Source organism: Amblyraja radiata, chromosome 12, assembly GCF_010909765.2.
Source record: "Amblyraja radiata isolate CabotCenter1 chromosome 12, sAmbRad1.1.pri, whole genome shotgun sequence".
NCBI lineage: Eukaryota > Metazoa > Chordata > Chondrichthyes > Rajiformes > Rajidae > Amblyraja > Amblyraja radiata.
Window position 1 is genome coordinate 33,901,199 of NC_045967.1, and position 18,230 is coordinate 33,919,428.

The 18,230-nt window shown below is 41.8% G+C and overlaps 1 protein-coding gene across 1 annotated transcript; it reads left to right on the forward strand.

Moving 5' to 3' along the window:
• The first annotated feature begins 508 nt into the window (after window positions 1–508).
• fundc2 (FUN14 domain containing 2) lies at window positions 509–14,671 on the forward strand. The gene is made up of 5 exons (XM_033030457.1): window positions 509–570; window positions 4,479–4,635; window positions 6,366–6,441; window positions 8,602–8,730; window positions 13,063–14,671. The coding sequence occupies exons 1-5, from the start codon at window positions 555–557 to the stop codon at window positions 13,138–13,140; spliced, it is 456 nt and encodes a 151-aa protein (XP_032886348.1). The 5' UTR covers window positions 509–554; the 3' UTR covers window positions 13,141–14,671.
• Window positions 14,672–18,230: the final 3,559 nt, after the last annotated feature.

Here is an 18,230-nt window from a genome sequence, read left to right on the forward strand (position 1 = left end):
CAATCTATGATAACTGAAAATTTCATTCAGTTCTCTTAATTTTTAAGAGTTATGGGCTTTTGACTGTTCACGATCACAGCTTTTTTGTTATGTCCATAGAAAATCAATAGGGAACAAGATGCTCATTTCCGAGTATGAAAATGGCCATAACATTTTAAATACTTGAGATATGAAAGTGAATTAGGTGTCAAATTAAACTTATTTTTATGCTTTATCTGATGGGATAAATTAGACTTGATTTTTAAAATCTCAAAATGTTGTAACATTGCTACTATAGGCCTATTGCAAGTTTATGTACAGGGACATATCTATCCATGCACTGTATACTTGTATTTATACTTATGCATTTCAAATATGTATGTCATGTTTTATACTTTGGCAATATAACAATGTTTTTTTTATCATGCCAATAAAGTTTTTAAATTGAAAATTGAATTGATTACTAGATCTTTGGTCTGCAATGATTGACAGAGCCCTGGGAGCGGGGGCGGGATCTGGATGAGATCATCTCCGCCTACGAGGCGGTCTGTTTCCAGGTGAGAGGGCAGGACGGAATGGCGGCGGCAAAAGGTGAGGAAAGGGGCTGGCGGGCAGAGTCTCTGCTCGAAGATCTTTGGGCTGGGCTGGGGGCCTGAGCGTAAACTCGACAGGGGGCGGGCAAAGAGCAGTGGGCAGGGAACCAGGAGCAGGGTGCGAGAGGCAGGTTTACAGCAAGGGGGCTGTACATGGTGGGGCTGCAGGGAGGGCCAGACTCATCGCACCGCAGCAGCCTAGTGCGTGTAGTTATAATCACAACAGAGGCAGAGCTATGGACTATGCACTATGGAGGGGGCGGTCACCGGACCCTTCTACCGACCCGCTGAGATTCCCCAGCACTTTGCTGTTCGCTCAAGATTCCAGCAACTGCATTCTAGTGTGTCTCCATACACTTATAATGTTTGCAGAAGCTGAGTGCCAACTGGACATTTCTATGTCTATAACATAATCACATAACATAGAATATAAAGCAATGTGATACCAGCAACGCACGGTGATAGTACCTGATCCCCAGTCTATATAATGGACGATGTGAGGGCCACTGTGCCGCCCATATCTATTTATCACTATTAATATACAATGAAATAGTTCAATTTAACTGAAAATAAATCAATGTCAAAGTTGATTAGTACGGGTGTCGGGGGTTATGGGGAGAAGGCAGGGGAATGGGGTTCAGAGGGAAAGATAGATAGATCAGCTATGATTGAATGGCAGAGTAGACTTGATGTGCTGAATGGCCTAATTCTGCTCCTATAACTTATTCACATGAGTTGGGCCAAATGGCAATGCTGTAACAGAGGAGGACAAAGGGGTTAATTAAGAGAGGGAACAATGGAGCATGAAATAAAGCTTGTGGGGGATATAAAAACTGACAGTAAAGGCTTCTTTAGTAGAGCTAATAGGACTTGATGTCAATCCCTATAATAAGGTGGCACTCTTGCTATTTGCAGTGGGATTGGAGTGGTGAAAGGTAGGGTACCCTCCTTCTTTGATAAGCCCACAACATCTCCAGAGGGCTCAATGGTGATACCTGGCATCCCAGTTACACCCCCTTCAATTCCATACCCTCCTGACCATCTTGCAACCCAATTGTTATCTCTCCTTTTGATCCAAATCCAATTGCTGCTTTTTTCTGCAGATTTGATAATGATTTGATTGCTTGTTGGAGGGAGTGACCCCATACCCCAATTTTCTTTAATAGCCTGGTCATAGATGTAGCAACAAATCCCCTGCATCCCACTTCGACAGGGAAAATTGTGGTCTTCCAGCCATTCTGGGAAGCTTCAGTTGCAAGTTCAGAGTACTTGGTCTTTTTCCCCTCATAAGCTTCTTCAACACCATCTTCCCATGGAACTGTCAATTCCACAACGTATGCCAACTTGGTTATTGTGGACCTCAGGACCATGTCTGGCTGGAGTGTTGTAGCCACAATGTCTGGGGGAAATATTCCACTTCCATTTTCCAATCCTGAGTAGGCTGCAGAATGCTTGCATCCTTTGATGTTATCTGGTGCTCTGGAGGTGGCCTGCTAGTACAAATGTTGTGAAGTGGACATTTCCTGCCGATGTTTGTGGGGAAGCATTTGTGATCTTATGCCTCTGTTCCAGGATTGATGCCAGCTGTCTGAGAACATGATGATGCCGCCAAGTGTAACGCCCTTGGCCGAGGCTCATAGTGCATCCTGTTAAAATATGCCTTAGTGATGCAGGTGCTTGGCAAAGGGATATGTGAAGAGGAAAAAATGAGTGAAGACAAATGTAGGTCCCTTACAGTCAGAAACAGGTGAATTTATAATGGGAAATGAGGAAATGGCAGACCAGTTAAATAAGTACTTTGGTTCTGTCTTCACAAAGGAAGACACAAACAATCTCCCAGAAATACTAGGGGACCAAGGATCTAGTGGGAGGGAGGAACTGAAGGAAATCCACATTAGAGAGGAAATGGTAAATTGTAGGGACTGAAGGCAGATAAATCCCCAGGGCCTGATGGTCTGCATCCCAGAGTATTCAAGGAGGTTGCCCTAGAAATCGTGGATGCATTGGTGATCATTTTCCAATGTTCTATAGACTCTGGATCAGTTCCTGCGGACAGGAAGATAGCTAATGTAACCACACTTTTAAAGAAGGGATGGAGAGAGAAAACGGGGAATTATAGACCAGTTAGCCGTACATCAGTAGTGGGGAAGATGCTTGAGTCCATTATTAAAGATATAATAGCAGCGCATTTGGAAAGCAGTGACAGGATCGTTCAAAGTCAGTCAAAGTCATTCATAAATGGATTTATGAAGGGGAAATCATGCTTGACTAATCTTCTGGAATTTTTTGAGGATGGAACAAGTAGAATGGATGAGGGAGAGCCAGTGGATGTGGTGTATCTGGTCTTTCAAAAAGCTTTTGACAAGTCAAACACAAGAGATTAATGTGCAAAATTAGAGAACATGGTATTGCGGGTATGGTATTGATAAGGATAGAGAACTGGTTGGCAGACAGGAAGCAATGAGTAGGAATTAATGGGCCCTTTTCAGAATGGCAGGCTGTGACTAGTGGGGTGGGGTCAAGGAAGGAGCATTCACGTCAAGGCCCTGTTTCCACCTATCTTTTCACCACCACGCACAAGAAACACAAGAAGCGACAAGACAGACACCATTGTATGCAGATGCCGAGAAGTGTGTTTAGCTCTGTCAGAACAACTTCTAATCTTGTGTATGGACTTGATAAGAAGAACTAGTGGGGTACCGCAAGGCTCAGTGCTGGAACCCCAGTTATTTACAATATATATTAGCGATTTAGACAAAGGAATTAAATGTAACATCTCTAAGTTTGCAGATGATACAAGGCTGGGTGGCTGTGTGAGCTGCGAGGAGGATGCTAGGGTGGCTTGAATAGGTTGGGTGAGTGGGCAGATGCATGGCAGATGCAGTATAATGTGGATAAATGTGAGGTTATCCGCTTTGGTGACAAGAACGAGAAGGCAGATTATTATCTGAATGTTGTCAGATTTGGAAAAAGGAATGTGCAAAGAGACCTGGGTGTTCTTGGATAACAGTCACTGAAAGTAAGCCTCATGAATATTGGAAAAAATAGAGGAGATGTAGAGTTGCATTATTTCTGTAGCACGATGTTTGATTTCCAAGGCCAAATGGTGTTATGTATGGTTTGTAATTTAATAAACCAAAATTCATATTTATTAACATATTAAATATGACTACCAGAGCATAGCTCTTGATTTGGAATGTAACATCAGTAGATTGCACTTCATGGCATTATTCAGGATGGCTGTTGCAAAGTGCATTATTTACTAGAATGTTGCCTGGGTTTCAGCAACTAAGTTACAGAGAAAGGTTGAACAAGTTAGGGCTTTATTCTTTGGAGCGCAGAAGGTTAAGGGGGGACTTGATAGAGGTTTTTAAAATGATGAGAGGGATAGACAGAGTTGACGTGGAAAAGCTTTTCCCACTGAGAGTAGGGAAGATTCAAACAAGGGGACATGACTTGAGAATTAAGGGACTGAAGTTTAGGGGTAACATGAGGGGGAACTTCTTTACTCAGAGAGTGGTGGCTGTGTGGAATGAGCTTCCAGTGAAGGTGGTGGAGGCAGGTTCGTTTTTATCATTTAAAAATAAATTGGATAGTTATATGGATGGGAAAGGAATGGAGGGTTATGGTCTGAGCGCAGGTATATGGGACTAGGGGAGATTATGTGTTCGGCACGGACTAGAAGGGTCGAGATGGCCTGTTTCCGTGCTGTAATTGTTATATGTTATATATTATTATTAATTGTCCAATAAGATTATTCAATCCATTAAGATGATATATATGAACAACTGGCAGCTCATCAACCAGATGGATTATTCTGCAGTTTGGAAGAGTGTAACACTGTGGATAGGACATCTGTACATATTCAACCAAGGCAAAAGCTTAGATTTTGTTATTTTTCTCTAGATCAGGGTAATGAAGGTGATCAGTTTGAAGTGTTGGATTTGGCTGAATATGCCAAACGACAAAGATGGTGGAACCGATTCTTTGGAAGAAACTCTGGACCTATTGCTGAGAAATATACAGTAGCAACACAGTTGATGATTGGAGGAGCCAGTGGATGGTAAGTTAAAAACATTTAAAAATAATGGCCTTCAGCAGGGAATATTCTATTCTGCTCACTTTATTTTATATTCATGGTAAATGGAGACCTGGAAGGGGTTGTGATGTTGCAGATTTTATTGCTACAAGTTATAGATTAACTTGGTCAAAATATTGAGCGAAGATCATTCTAAATGCAATTTTGCTGTTTTTTAAATGGATAGATAAATGGGAGATTTTCCATTACAGTACAGTCCCATATATAATAACCATATAACAATTACAGCACGGAAACAGGCCATCTCGACCCTTCTAGTCCATGCCGAACACATAATCTCCCCTAGTCCCATATACCTGCGCTCAGACCATAACCCTCCATTCCTTTCCCATCCATATAACTATCCAATTTATTTTTAAATGATAAAAACGAACCTGCCTCCACCACCTTCACTGGAAGCTCATTCCACACAGCTACCACTCTCTGAGTAAAGAAGTTCCCCTTCATGTTACCCCTAAACTTCAGTCCCTTAATTCTCAAGTCATGTCCCCTTGTTTGAATCTTCCCAACTCTCAGTGGGAAAAGCTTTTCCACGTCAACTCTGTCTATCCCTCTCATCATTTTAAAAACCTCTATCAAGTCCCCCCTTAACCTGCGCTCCAAAGAATAAAGCCCTAACTTGTTCAACCTTTCTCTGTAACTTAGTTGCTGAAACCCAGGCAACATTCTAGTAAATCTTAGTCCCAGTGAATAAATTCTGCGTGATCTAATTTCACAAATCAAATGTAATATCTTTTTTTTAAGTGAAGTATAACATCCACGGTACTAGTAGAAATCAGATTCTGATAAACTACCTGAATGAAAAGAAACAGATTCATGAACCCAAGACTGTATCTCTGGTTGGATGTCACTGGCTCTTTTTAAATTGCTTTCTGATTACACCAATAACATTTTTTTCCGGATGTGCACCCACCAGGTTTTATTTGAGAAAGTATTCAAAGTATGTTACAGATCTCAAGCTTCAAGACTTTACGACTTGGCTATTCCATGGAGTGTAGGAGGTTGAGGGGAGGTATACAAAATCATGAGAGGAATAGATCGGGTAGATGCCCAGAGACTTTTACCCAGAGTAGGGGAATCGAGGACCAGAGGTTATAGGTTCACGGTGAAGGGGAAAAGACTTAGTAGGAATCCGAGGGGTAACTTTTTCACACAATGGGTAGTGGGTGTATGGAACAAGCTGCCAGAGGAGGTAGTTGAGGCTGGGACTATCCCATCGTTTAAGAAACATCTGGACAGGTACATGGATAGGACAGGTTTGGAGGGTTATGGACCAAGTGCAGGCAAGTGGGACTAGGGTAGCTGTTAGCTGGTGTGGGCGATTTGGGCCGAAGGGCCTGTTTCCACACTGCATCACTATGACTATGACTCTAGTTCACTGCTATAACATAAATGCTAGATTCTTTGCACATCCCTTGCTTTTATCGTCGTGAATCTAACATTAAATAAAATCTTGATGGTACATAGTAGATTGGGAAATGTTTGCGGAAAGAAAAACATTTTTGAAACATAATTGATCTGAAATGTTAGCTCTTTCTCTTTCCATTGAGTTGCCTGACCTCTTGAGTGTTAACAGCACTTTCTGTTTGTATTCCAGATTTTCATTACCTATACTATTTTGCTTTTCTAATATATGGGAAATCTGTTAAGAAATACAGTTCTTAAATCAAATTAAATTTCTGCAACTTTTGCAGGTGTGCAGGCTTCCTCTTTCAGAAAGTTGGAAAATTAGCTGCAACTGCAGTTGGTGGAGGCTTCTTCTTGCTACAGGTGAGAGAGAGTTGTTGACATGTCAAAAATAGCTAAGGAATGGAAAGATTATTTTCATGTCTTAGGAAGCAGTTCAGTAGGAGAAAGAAATTGCTTATGCGCAGGTAAAGGAAAGAAACTGGTTCATAACCCCAAGACTATTTGCTATTTGGACAATTGAAGGGCAATTGTACCATACCAGTAAATCAAAGGATAGGCATTTAATTAGCATTAGGGAATTCAGACTTCAAGAATATATAAATTCTTGGTGGTTTTTGAAGTCCAAATACATAGTGCTAAATACATTCATTCATTCTTGGATGGCTTGGTGTGTACGAAGTATGCAATTTATAGTGCTTTCCTTCTGCAGGTGAAAGAGAGTTGTTGAAAATGATTGAGCGATTGCTGGCTGTTGAGCTCGTTACATAGAAATATTTCTGGGCTTGGGATAACATTTTTCTTCACATAGAGTGATAATGAGGAGAACTGTAGGATTCAGCTGATCTATCAACATATGGAGCAGTTGCTACCAGTACCCAGCAATACCCTGAATTCGCAGTGTGGGCTGGTATGCAGCCATTACGACCGTATTACTGAACCACACTGCCTGCCACCTTCCAAATTAAGTGATCATACTGCATTTGCATTTTTGCGGTTGGCTGAGGTCTGTACTATGCTGTTTATTTCTGATTTTCATGTCATTAGCAAAGTTTTAAAACTTTTATATCAAACCACAGAGTAGCTGCAGAAATTGTTTGAAGATGTAACTGGAAATTTAAGGGGTGAATGATGTCCGATTAGCTCTGCCTTCTGTTGGATGGAAGATCATTGTGGTGGAAGGCTAGGTAGTTGGGGGGGGGGGGGGGGAACACTTCCAACTGCCTTACTTATGCTATGATTTTTTAATTTATGAGTTTCTTGACGTGTAAAGCCACCGTTTTCATCTTTCAAATGGTGAGATAGGAAAATGAATAATAGAAATATAGAAAATAGGTGCAAGAGTAGGCCATTTGGCCCTTCATGCCAGCACCACCATTCAATATCCAAGATCAATAACCCGTGCCGGCTTTTTCCTCATATGCCTTGATTCCCTTAGCACTAAGAGCTAAATCTAACTCTCTCTTGAAAACCATTCAATCAGTAGTTAATTTCATCACTAGAACGCAGTAAAATGTTCCAGTTTCTACCACCACTTTCTATTGTTGTGGAAACTGATAACTACTGGTCACTTCTTCCCTTTCTGCTCTCCGCAGAGACCGTTCTCTCCGCAACTCCCTGGCCAACTCGTCCTTTCCCCACCCAAATCACCCCCTCCCCAGGTACTTTCCCCTGCAACCACAGAAGATGCAATAGCTGTCCCTTTACTTCCCCCCTCGACTCCACCCAAGGACCCCTACAGTCTTTTCAGGTGAGGCAGAGGTTCACTTGCAACTCCTCCAACCTGATCTACTGTATCCGCTGTTCCAGGTGTCAACTTCTGTACATCGGCGAGACCAAGCGCAGGCTCAGCGATCGTTTCGCTGAACACCTCCGCTCAGTCTGCCTTAACCTACCTGATCTCCCAGTTGCTCAGCACTTTAACTCCCCCTCCCATTCCCAATTTGACCTTTGTCCTGGCCTCCTCCATGGTCAGAGTGAGGCCAAGCGCAAATTGGAGGAAAAGCACCTCATATTTCGCTTGGGTAGCTGACACCCCAGCGGTATGAGCATTGACTTCTCTAACTTCAAATTGACCTTGCTTTCCCTCTCTCCATCCCCTCCCCCTTCCAAGTTATCTCACTAGTCTTACTGTCTCCGACTACATTCTATCTCTGTCCTGCCTACTCCCCTGACATCAGTCTGAAGAAGGGTCTCGACCTGAAACATCACCCATTCCTTCTCTCCAGAGATGCTGCCTGTTCCGCTGAGTTACTCCATCCAGCATTTTGTGTCTACCAACTAAATACTCACAACCTTGATTACATTATCCTGTCTCGCATGGAGAGAGCAAAATAAGTACTGTTCAGGGGAGAGGTAATTTTTTCCTCTGGAGAGGAAAAAAACATCGTAGTAGTATGTTGCAAGATATGCTTATTCCTTACAACATACTTAAGCCACATTTAGCAAGACTTAGCACCATATCAAATGTGTATTTATCCATTCGTAAAGATGGTGTAGTAATAATCTAGTTTTATTTTCCAGGTTGCCAATCACACAGGATACATCACTGTTGACTGGAAACGAGTAGAGAGAGATGTGAACAAGGCAAAGAAACAGTTGAAAATTGGAAAAAATAAGGTTACTTCGGAAGTACACGGTGCATTTGATGAGGTAGGGAGATGGTGAAGTATATGTGTATTGGAGTAATTGCCATTTAGCCGCGTTAACCAAATACAGGCCATAGTGTTAAAAACAAATTATTCATGTTCTTTGGTTGTTTTCTTAGTTTAATCCCCTCCAAAGAAGCTGAATACTTTAATTTTGGTCTAAGTGACATGTTTAAACTAACAGGAAATATTATAGATTGATGCTGCTATATATCGAAGCATATGTGTGACCCTGAAAGATTAAACTGAATAGTTTTTTTTGTTTCTTTGATGTCTGTCATTTCTTTCAGTTATGACATTGTTTCAACCTTAAATTGCTCTCCTGTAAACTACCTTTCTATCCATCAAATCCCTGTTTAAGGACAACCGTTCCATTGCAGCACCGTTCCATTGTGTTGTCTTCCACCAATTCCTGATTTTTATCTTACATTTTTACTAATCCCCCTTGCCCCAAGATTAAATATTCTGAGCTGCTTTCGTGCATTCTGGATGCAGTTATATTAAAGGAAATTTTACCTTTACCTCCCACCTTGAATCCATCCAAGGACCCCAACATGCTTTTCAGGTGAGGTAGAGGTTCACTTGCATTTCCCCCAACCTCATCTACTGTATCCGCTGTTCCAGGTGTCAACTTCTGTACATCGGCGAGACCAAGCGCAGGCTTGCGATCGTTTCGCTGAACACCTCTGCTCAGTCCGCCTTAACCTACCTGATCTCCCGGTTGCTCAGCACTTTAACTCCCCCTCCCATTCCCAATCTGACCGTTCTGACTTGGCCTCCTCCATTGACAGAGTGAGGCCCAGTACAAATTGGAGGAACAGCACCTCATATTTCGCTTGGGTAGCTTACACCCCAGCGGTATGAGCATTAACTTTTCCAATTTCAAATAGCCCTTGCTTTTCCTCTCTCTCAATCCCCTTCCCCCTTCCAAGTTATCCCACCAGTCTTACTGTCTCCTACTACATTCTATCTCTGGCCCACCCACTCCCCTGACATCAGTCTGAAGAAGGGTCTCGACCTGAAACATCTCTCCAGAGATGCTGCCTGTCCCGCTGAGTTACTCCAGCATTTTGTGTCCATATTAAAGGAAAATATTACACAGTTACAGAAAGATTGTGGAAACTATGATGCAGTAATGGGATTCAGTCCATCTGTGAAGGGCAGAGCTATAAATACATTTGAGTGCATCCAGTATGGAAAAATCAGACAGGTGTATGAGTATATTTATCTCGTGGGCAGATCTGGAAAGAGTGCTAAATATATGGAATATAATTTAAATGCAAAAATTTGCATCAAATATATGAGGTTAGTCCTGTAAATTAATAGTCCTTGTCTCCTTATAGTAGTTTTGGTTTTGAACTTGATGCATATGTTGACTGGAATTAATGTTGTGTTAATCAGTTCAAATGTTTCCTTCTGTTACAGAAATTGAGAACATTGCAGATTTTTTCTATTTTCTCCTTTTCTCTCAACCACATTAATTTCATACCTGAATACTTATATGTGCATTGTCGATCTGCTAGTAATTTATTCACATATTTTTCTGCCTCAGAAGCACTACATATTCTTATGCTATTTCCTTCCGATGAGCATCACAGTTGTCCAATTCTGATTATGCAAATTGTTGTACTTGTTTCCATCGTCCTAAACTCTTAATGCTCTTCCTCAATCTTTTTCCAAAGTAATCTCTTCTCTCCAACTTCCCACTTTATTTCCTGCAACTTATTCTCTCTTACAGGCTTTCATCTGTGAGGTTTTCATTTGCAAAATTATGCCCTGTATGACCATTAAGATTATTAATACATGTTAAAAAGAGCTATAGTCTTTAAACTGATCTGTAGGGAATACCACCTTGCATTTCTTTCATTTTAATATAATAACTGACACTCAATTTTCTCCCCTTTCCCATTTCTTCAATCTAATGAACTTCGGTTTTGCTGACAAGATTATTTAATGTAATCTTATCAAATATTTTTTCAAAATTGTATTAACATATCAACACTGTGCTCATCCACACTAGTTGGGTGGCAGGGTGACCCAGATTTGATCCTGACCTCAGATTCTGTCTGTGTGGAGTTTGCAATTCTCCTTGTGATCGCGTGGGTTCCTCTAGGTGCTCTGGTTTCCTCCCACATCCCAAGACATGTGGGTTTGTAGGTCAATTGTCCTCTGTAAATTTCCTCTAGTGTGTAGGTAGTGGATGCAAAAGTGAGTTAACATGAAACTGGTATGAACAGGTGGTTGATGGTTGGCGTGGACTTGGTGGACAGACCGGCCTGTTTATGTGTTTTATCTCTCAACTAAAGTAAAATGCTTTCTTAACAAAAAAAATCAAGCACCCTTATTATACCAATATTATTTCACCATTCCACCACTAGCTAATTTTTATTTAAAAAAAAAAGAATCAATATAGCTTCTAAAAATTTCTTGTCCTTTCTATCTCTAAATAGGTCTTCCCTCACCTATTGCCAACTTTATTACATCATTTTCAAAGAAATATAAAATGTTGAAATCTTCTGACACTACTCCCATTGTAAGAATTAAGAAGGTACACAAAAATGCTGGAGAAACTCAGCGGGTGCAGCAGCATCTATGGAGCGAAGGAAATAGGCAACGTTTCGGGCCGAAACCCTTCTTCAGACTGATGGGGGGTGGCGGGGAGAAGAAAGGAAAAAGGTGGAGGAGGAGCCCGAGGGCTGAGGGATGGGAGGAGACAGCCCGAGGGCTGAGGAAGGGGAGGAGACAGCAAGGGCTAACAAAATTGGGAGAATTCAATGTTCATGCCCGCAGGATGCAGACTCCCCAAGCGGAATATGAGGTGCTGTTCCTCCAATTTCCGGTGTTGCTCACTCTGGCCATGGAGGAGACCCAGGACAGAGAGGTCGGATGGGGAATAGGAGGGGGAGTTGAAGTGCTGAGCCACCAGGAGGTCAGGTAGGTTCTTGCGGACCGAGCGGAGGTGTTCGGTGAAACGATCGCCCAGCCTCCGCATAGTCTCACCGATGTAGATCAGCTGACATCTAGAGCAGCGGATGCAATAGATGAGGTTGAAGGAGATGCAGGTGAACCTCTGTTGCACCTGGAACGACTGCTTGGGTCCTTGAATGGAGTCGAGGGGGGAGGTAAAGAGACAGGTGTTGCATCTCTTGCGGTTGCAACGGAAAGTGCCCGGGGTGGGGGTGGTACGGGAGGGAAGGGAAGAATTGACAAGGGAGTTACGGAGGGAGCGGTCTTTGCGGAAGGCAGACATGGGGGGAGATGGGAAGATGTGGTGAGTGGTGGGGTCACATAGAAACATGGAAAATAGGTGCAGGAGTAGGCCATTTGGCCCTTCAATATGATCATGGCTGATCATCCAACTCAGTATCCCGTACCTGCCTTCTCTCCATACCCCCTGATCCCTTTAGCCACAAGGGCCACATCTAACTCCCTCTTAAATATAGCCAATGAACTGGCCTCAACTACCTTCTGTGGCAGAGAGTTCCAGAGATTCACCACTCTCTGTGTAAAAAATGTTTTTCTCATCTCGGTCCTAAAGGGTTTCCCCTCTATCCTTAAGCTGTGACCCCTTGTCCTGGACATCCCCAACATCGGGAACAATCTTCCTGTATCTAGCCTGTCCAACCCCTTAAGAATTTTGTAAGTTTCTATAAGATCCCCCCTCAATCTCCTAAATTCTAATGAGTACAAGCCTAGTCTATCCAGTCTTTCCTCATATGAAAGTCCTGACATCCCAGGAATCAGTCTGGTGAACCTTCTCTGCACTCCCTCTATGGCAATAATGTCCTTCCTCAGATTTGGAGACCAAAACTGTACTCAATACTCCAGGTGTGGTCTCACCAAGACCCTGGACAACTGCAGTAGAACCTCCCTGCTCCTATACTCAAATCCTTTTGCTATGTTGTCACGTTGGAGGTGGCGAAACTGACGGAGGATTACTTGTTGTATGTAAGAATTAAGAGATGGTGCAAATTATTTCATTACTTCCTTAAATCATCCAAGGAAATTGACTCTGAGCCCAGCCCAAGAAATGTGTCCTTGATAGACACAAAAAAATGCTGGAGTAACTCAGCGGGATAGGCAGCATCTCTGGAGAGAAGGAATGGGACGTTTCTGGTCTGAAGATCAGTCTGAAGAAGGGTCTCTACCTGAAAAATCACCCATTCCTTCTCTCCAGAGATGCTGCCTGTCCCGCTGAGTTACACCAACATTGTTTGTGTCCATCTTCGATTTAAGCCAGCATCTGCAGTTCTTTCCTACACAACTGTGTCCTTGAGTTCTCCAGATGCTCTGAAAGAATGCTAACCAGTATTTTATTTTCTCTTCCACCACATAGGTGACCGTGTTTGTGAAAAAGAATATTGTCCTCACGGGTGGTTTTGTTGGTGGCTTCCTAATTGGACTTGCATCATGAAGATTATTTGAAGATGATATTTTGACTGAAGAACTATACTCCATAATTACTTCCATCCCTATCCTCAAAAGCATTTATAGATTGTGTGCATTGTGTAGGGAATGAGTGCCCTGCAGATCAGTGCTGAGCAAGTGGCTTCAATATATTGTACTGAAGGAAATTTGGCATTACTGAATTCCTGGTTTTGTGATGCTTAACGATTTAAATCGCCAACATTTGTTTGTCTTATTTTTGGAACTATAATCAAAATGCATGGTTGCACTCATTAAGGAATTAGACATACATTTTAATCTGACGCATTCACAATATGATCACACATTCAAGATGCGGAATAAAGAAATCTTGTTTTATGTTGTTTAGAAATTGAACTTTTAATCCCGTGTAAATTCTGAACTAAAAATTACCTGTTTTTGCATGTTTGTTAAACTACATGGCACTAATAATATGTTGTTAAAAATAGCTGTTTATGAAGATTACACACTCCCTATGCTGACACTTTATGAGGAATGGAAGTTAATTCGTTAGCGCAGCTGGCAGCATGATATGGATGTATTGACAAATTCAATACGATGTGTTTAAAAGGCCAAATGCCTGGGATTGTTGAAAAGTAAAAATGCAGTCTTAGAAGCTAAGTTGAATTTTTAAGCTCCCATTTTCTTCTCTTGCTTTGTCCTTTGAATATCATTGCTGTGTTCTAATTTTTTGATGTCACTCCCAGGTATCTTTTCTGACATTAATTGTTTCAAATCATGTGCTCCTGAGCAAAACCTGCTTTATTATATGCATTTTCACACCTGGCTGCTTATCGATCCATTGCTGCAGTGCAGCTCGGAATTAGAACTTGCTATGCCTCAGCATTTAGAAAGTAAGAATAATTTATAGATGTCAAGTACCCCATTTCATGGTAAAAGGTACTGTGGCAATCTATATCATATTAACATTAGAAACTGTTAATCTGTGTCATGTCACTGCTTTGTGATGCTTGCCTTTAACTACCGTTGTACCATCGAGTCAGGTCCAAGGTTTGTGTCTAACTCTGGGGACTTCATTGCAACCCTTGTGTGATTGCTGAATTGATGAAGCTGCTGTCTTTCCACTGTAAGTTGCAGTGAGGCTCTATCTGTTCTCGGGTGGACATGAAAGACCCCAATGGTGCTTTCTGCATATGAATTTATCTCACTGAGTGGAGTCGTGTTGTGTGTAAACTTTTCTGAATCAGTTTGAGCATACAAAGCACTTAATTGGCTATGGAGGTATTTGATACATTGGAACATTTTACTGCAACTGTCAACATGAACATTAAAGTGAGCGAACTGTATTGGCAGCCCACATTAACGAGTTTTCCATATGAAAACGGAAGATAGGGCAGGAGTGTGCATTTATGGAGCAGATTCTAAAAACCTGTACATCTTTAATACATTTATACTAATAATTGGATAAATTGCTGATTTAAAAAAAATTTATAGCCCTCCACATAGTTTTGCCTATACAATTCAGAATTGATATTGAACAGAATTCCACTATGACCTAACGTCATCTGAGTTATTGTATCTTATTTTCCAGTATTTAATTTCATATTTACTCATTTGCGTGGTCATTTCCAGTCGAACAGCCTGGTGGATTTTCTGCTCCCAATTTATTAAATATTGCCACCCTAAAATTCCTTTCCAGATTTGATATGAAGTGCAAGCTGTCAAACGTAAGTCAAATTTGAATTGAATTCCTTTATTGTCATTCAGACCTTATGGTCTGAACGAAATTTCGTGCCTGCAGTCATACATACAATCATACAACAATAAACAACACTAAACACAAATTAATATCCACCTCAGTGTATCCTCCAAGCACCTCCTCACTGTGGTGGAGGCAAAAATCTTAGGGCTGCAGTCTCTTCCCTCCTCTTCTTCCTCTGCGCTGAGGCGATACCCCACCGGGCGATGGCACAAACAGTCCCGCGGCTCACCGAACCCCGCAAACGGGCCGGCGCAAACACCGCGGCCCGGGGTGGTCGAAGCTGCCGCCCTCCAGTCCAGCGGTCGCAGCCGCTGGCCCGCGGCTGAACCCAGGACTCAGGTCACCGCCGCCAGAACGCCGTCCCAGCCACCGGAGCACCGTTCCAGCCCCGAGCCGGATCACCCTCACGTGAGTGCCGTTCCTCCCTCGAGCTGGGCCGCTCCGACGGGAGTGCCGCTCCCTCGAGCTGGGCCGCTCCGACGGGAGTGCCGTTCCTCCCTCGAGCTGGGCCGCTCCGACGGGAGTGCCGTTCCTCCCTCGAGCTGGGCCGCTCCGACGGGAGTGCCGTTCCTCCCTCGAGCTGGGCCGCTCCGACGGGAGCGCCTTTCCAGTTCCGAGCTGGGCCGCCCTCACAGGAGCGAGCCCAGGGTGAGTCCTGACTGGCTGCCTCCGGAGTCTCGAGGTCGCCAGCTCCGCCATTAGGCCTCAGCGCAGACGGAGGCAGAGAAGGGGGATACGACAAAAAAGTCGCATTTCCCCGAAGGGAGAGACAGCAAGCCCCGTTTCAACCCCCCCGCCCCCCCCATAAACACAACCTAAAAACCAAAAACTTAACTAGACAAAACGAAAAAAAACAGCACAAAAAAGTAAAGACAAAGGGACTGCAGGCGAGCCGCAGCCGTTCACCAGCACCGCCACTTCCGGAATGTACATGTACATTGTTTGCATCAGCAGTATATGGCCTGTTCAAGAATTGTTTATAACCTTTAAGTAAACATTTGAACCGATTGAACATCAAAATGCGCACAATCCTCTGCCCCAAGATTTCAATACTTTAGCTAAAAGTCTTATCCTGCCTTTACCAGCAATGATTTTATCATCCAGATAATTTGTAATACGGAGTCAATTTCTTTAAAGTTTTTGCACCAATCTCAATTTTATCCGTTCCGGGTTCTTTCAAAAACTAAAGATTGATAGTACACAACTGGACATATATGTCACAAATGTATAGAAATAGTCCTAGTTTTTGAAACACTGCTTCTTGAAAGGACATGCCTTCCAAATTAAGTGTTATTGTATTTGATTTTCAATTTGCAATGGGATTGTGGACAATTACTGCTGCAGTCTATGTTTAATTACAGAAATGTACATTTATCAAACTGCATTTGCTCATATTTCCAGCCAAGTCAGTCCATACACATACATTTTTCTTGATTGAAAATATCAACACTTTTGAGACTATTGATAGATTTGTCTCTGAATTAGAAATGAAGCTGGAGGGCATTTAAAAAATATTGTCCCAGTCTAGTCCATTTAAAATATTGTCCCAGTCTAGTCCATTAATGAGTGTCAAGGTGACATGCAATCTAACTTTTCTGTTTGTCAAATTTTCCTGCTGCAGGTGTTTGCTTGACTCAGTATCTTGCCACATTGTGCCTCTTGGTCATTTTAAATTATGATTGTACTTTTGGTAACAGTATTATTTCTTGAAAGTGTGCAATGTTAATGTGGTGTTAAGAAAGCGCATCATAAAGGAGTTTTATGAAGTGTGTTTCACATTTCCTTCTGTATTAATTTCCACCTACAGTGATATCCTAACAAAGCCTATATCCATTTGGTAGTGATGAGCTATTGCAGATGGCCAGCCTGGACATAGTGGGCTGAAGGGCTTATTTCAAGCCTGTATAATTCAATTACTTCAGTATGATTTCAACACCTGCAAGCAACAATTAATTTAAATCATTACCAACCTGCTCAATTATTTGCATGTATTTACAGCCCCTGGAATTGCTCTGTAGGTTGGGCAGCATCTGTACAAAAAAAACAGCTGAGAGTTTGGGTTGATGGCCTTTCATCACAACCAGGAAAAGTCAAAAAATGAACAAGTAGAAAAAGATTTTTTTTTAAAAGGGAGGAATATGTATAGGGAGAATATGTTGCAGGCTGGAAATTGGCACAGTAGACCATGGGAGTAATCCAAGAGTGGAATAGGATAGCCTTTGCAGTGATAACGTCCAATTAATCTTTAAAAGGAACATATTTGACTCCCTATGAGGGGATGGGATACAAGGAAAAGAATACAGAATGAAACATTAAGCTAATTGTGCTCGTCTTTGCTGAAGCTATTCAATGAGACTTTTGGAGAATTAGTGGGGTTTTTTTCCCCCTTAAGTTATGTGATCATTTATACTCTTCACGTTAAGGAGGTTGGCAGTTTTATCTAATGTTTCCTTTGCTGCCTATCAAAATATCATCCACATTAATAGTCAATGCTATTGCTGTGATTTGATCCGAATATTTGTGCAGAGGCAGATGAAACAAAACAATTGACAATTGCCAAATCTTAGGATGTTCTTTTAAATATACTTTATGTTTGGATAAATATGGGGCATAAGATTTTATTCTAATTGTGCCCTTTTAAATGTCTTGATTAAACAAGATAATCTGAATGCAGGCAGGCAATGCAGCCCTGAACCAGATACATGCTGAAATGCAGCCTGTTCAATAAACTGGTGTCCAATCGGGACAGACATCTAATTACAGACAGAATTACATGACTAATTTTGTATTTCTCCCAGCCATAGTGTACACACAATAAGCCTCCATGTTTATTAGTTAAGATCTTCCTTTTTCTTGCTCAGAAAAAAGAACATAGCAGCAAGATTAGATATTGGTCCTCTGATAGTTGTATGATTTTGACCAATATCTCTCTCAATACCATATTCCTGCTCTGCCATTTCTACTGATGCTTTGTACCCATAAATCTATCTACTTGTTCCTAAATAAATTCAGCAACTTGGCTTCCACTACGGGCTGGGGTTAGGGCATTTTTTGAAGATATTCCCAGCCAAGGGAAACATAATCCCTGTTTCATCTTGTCAACATTTCACCATTTCAATGCAATCCCCCTCATTAACCTCCAATGACTGGAAGAATATTTCTCCTCCCTACAAGACTCAATGATTGATTATACAGAGAAATGTTCATAAAATGTCACATGCCATTCAGAATTAGACCTTTCCTTAAACCATTTATTAAAATGGTCAACAGAAACTCAGTTTGTAAAACTGCAAGGTCAATGCAAAGGGTGAATTTTCTAAAGCTCATTTTGTACTCCATGGAATCCACAATGTTCT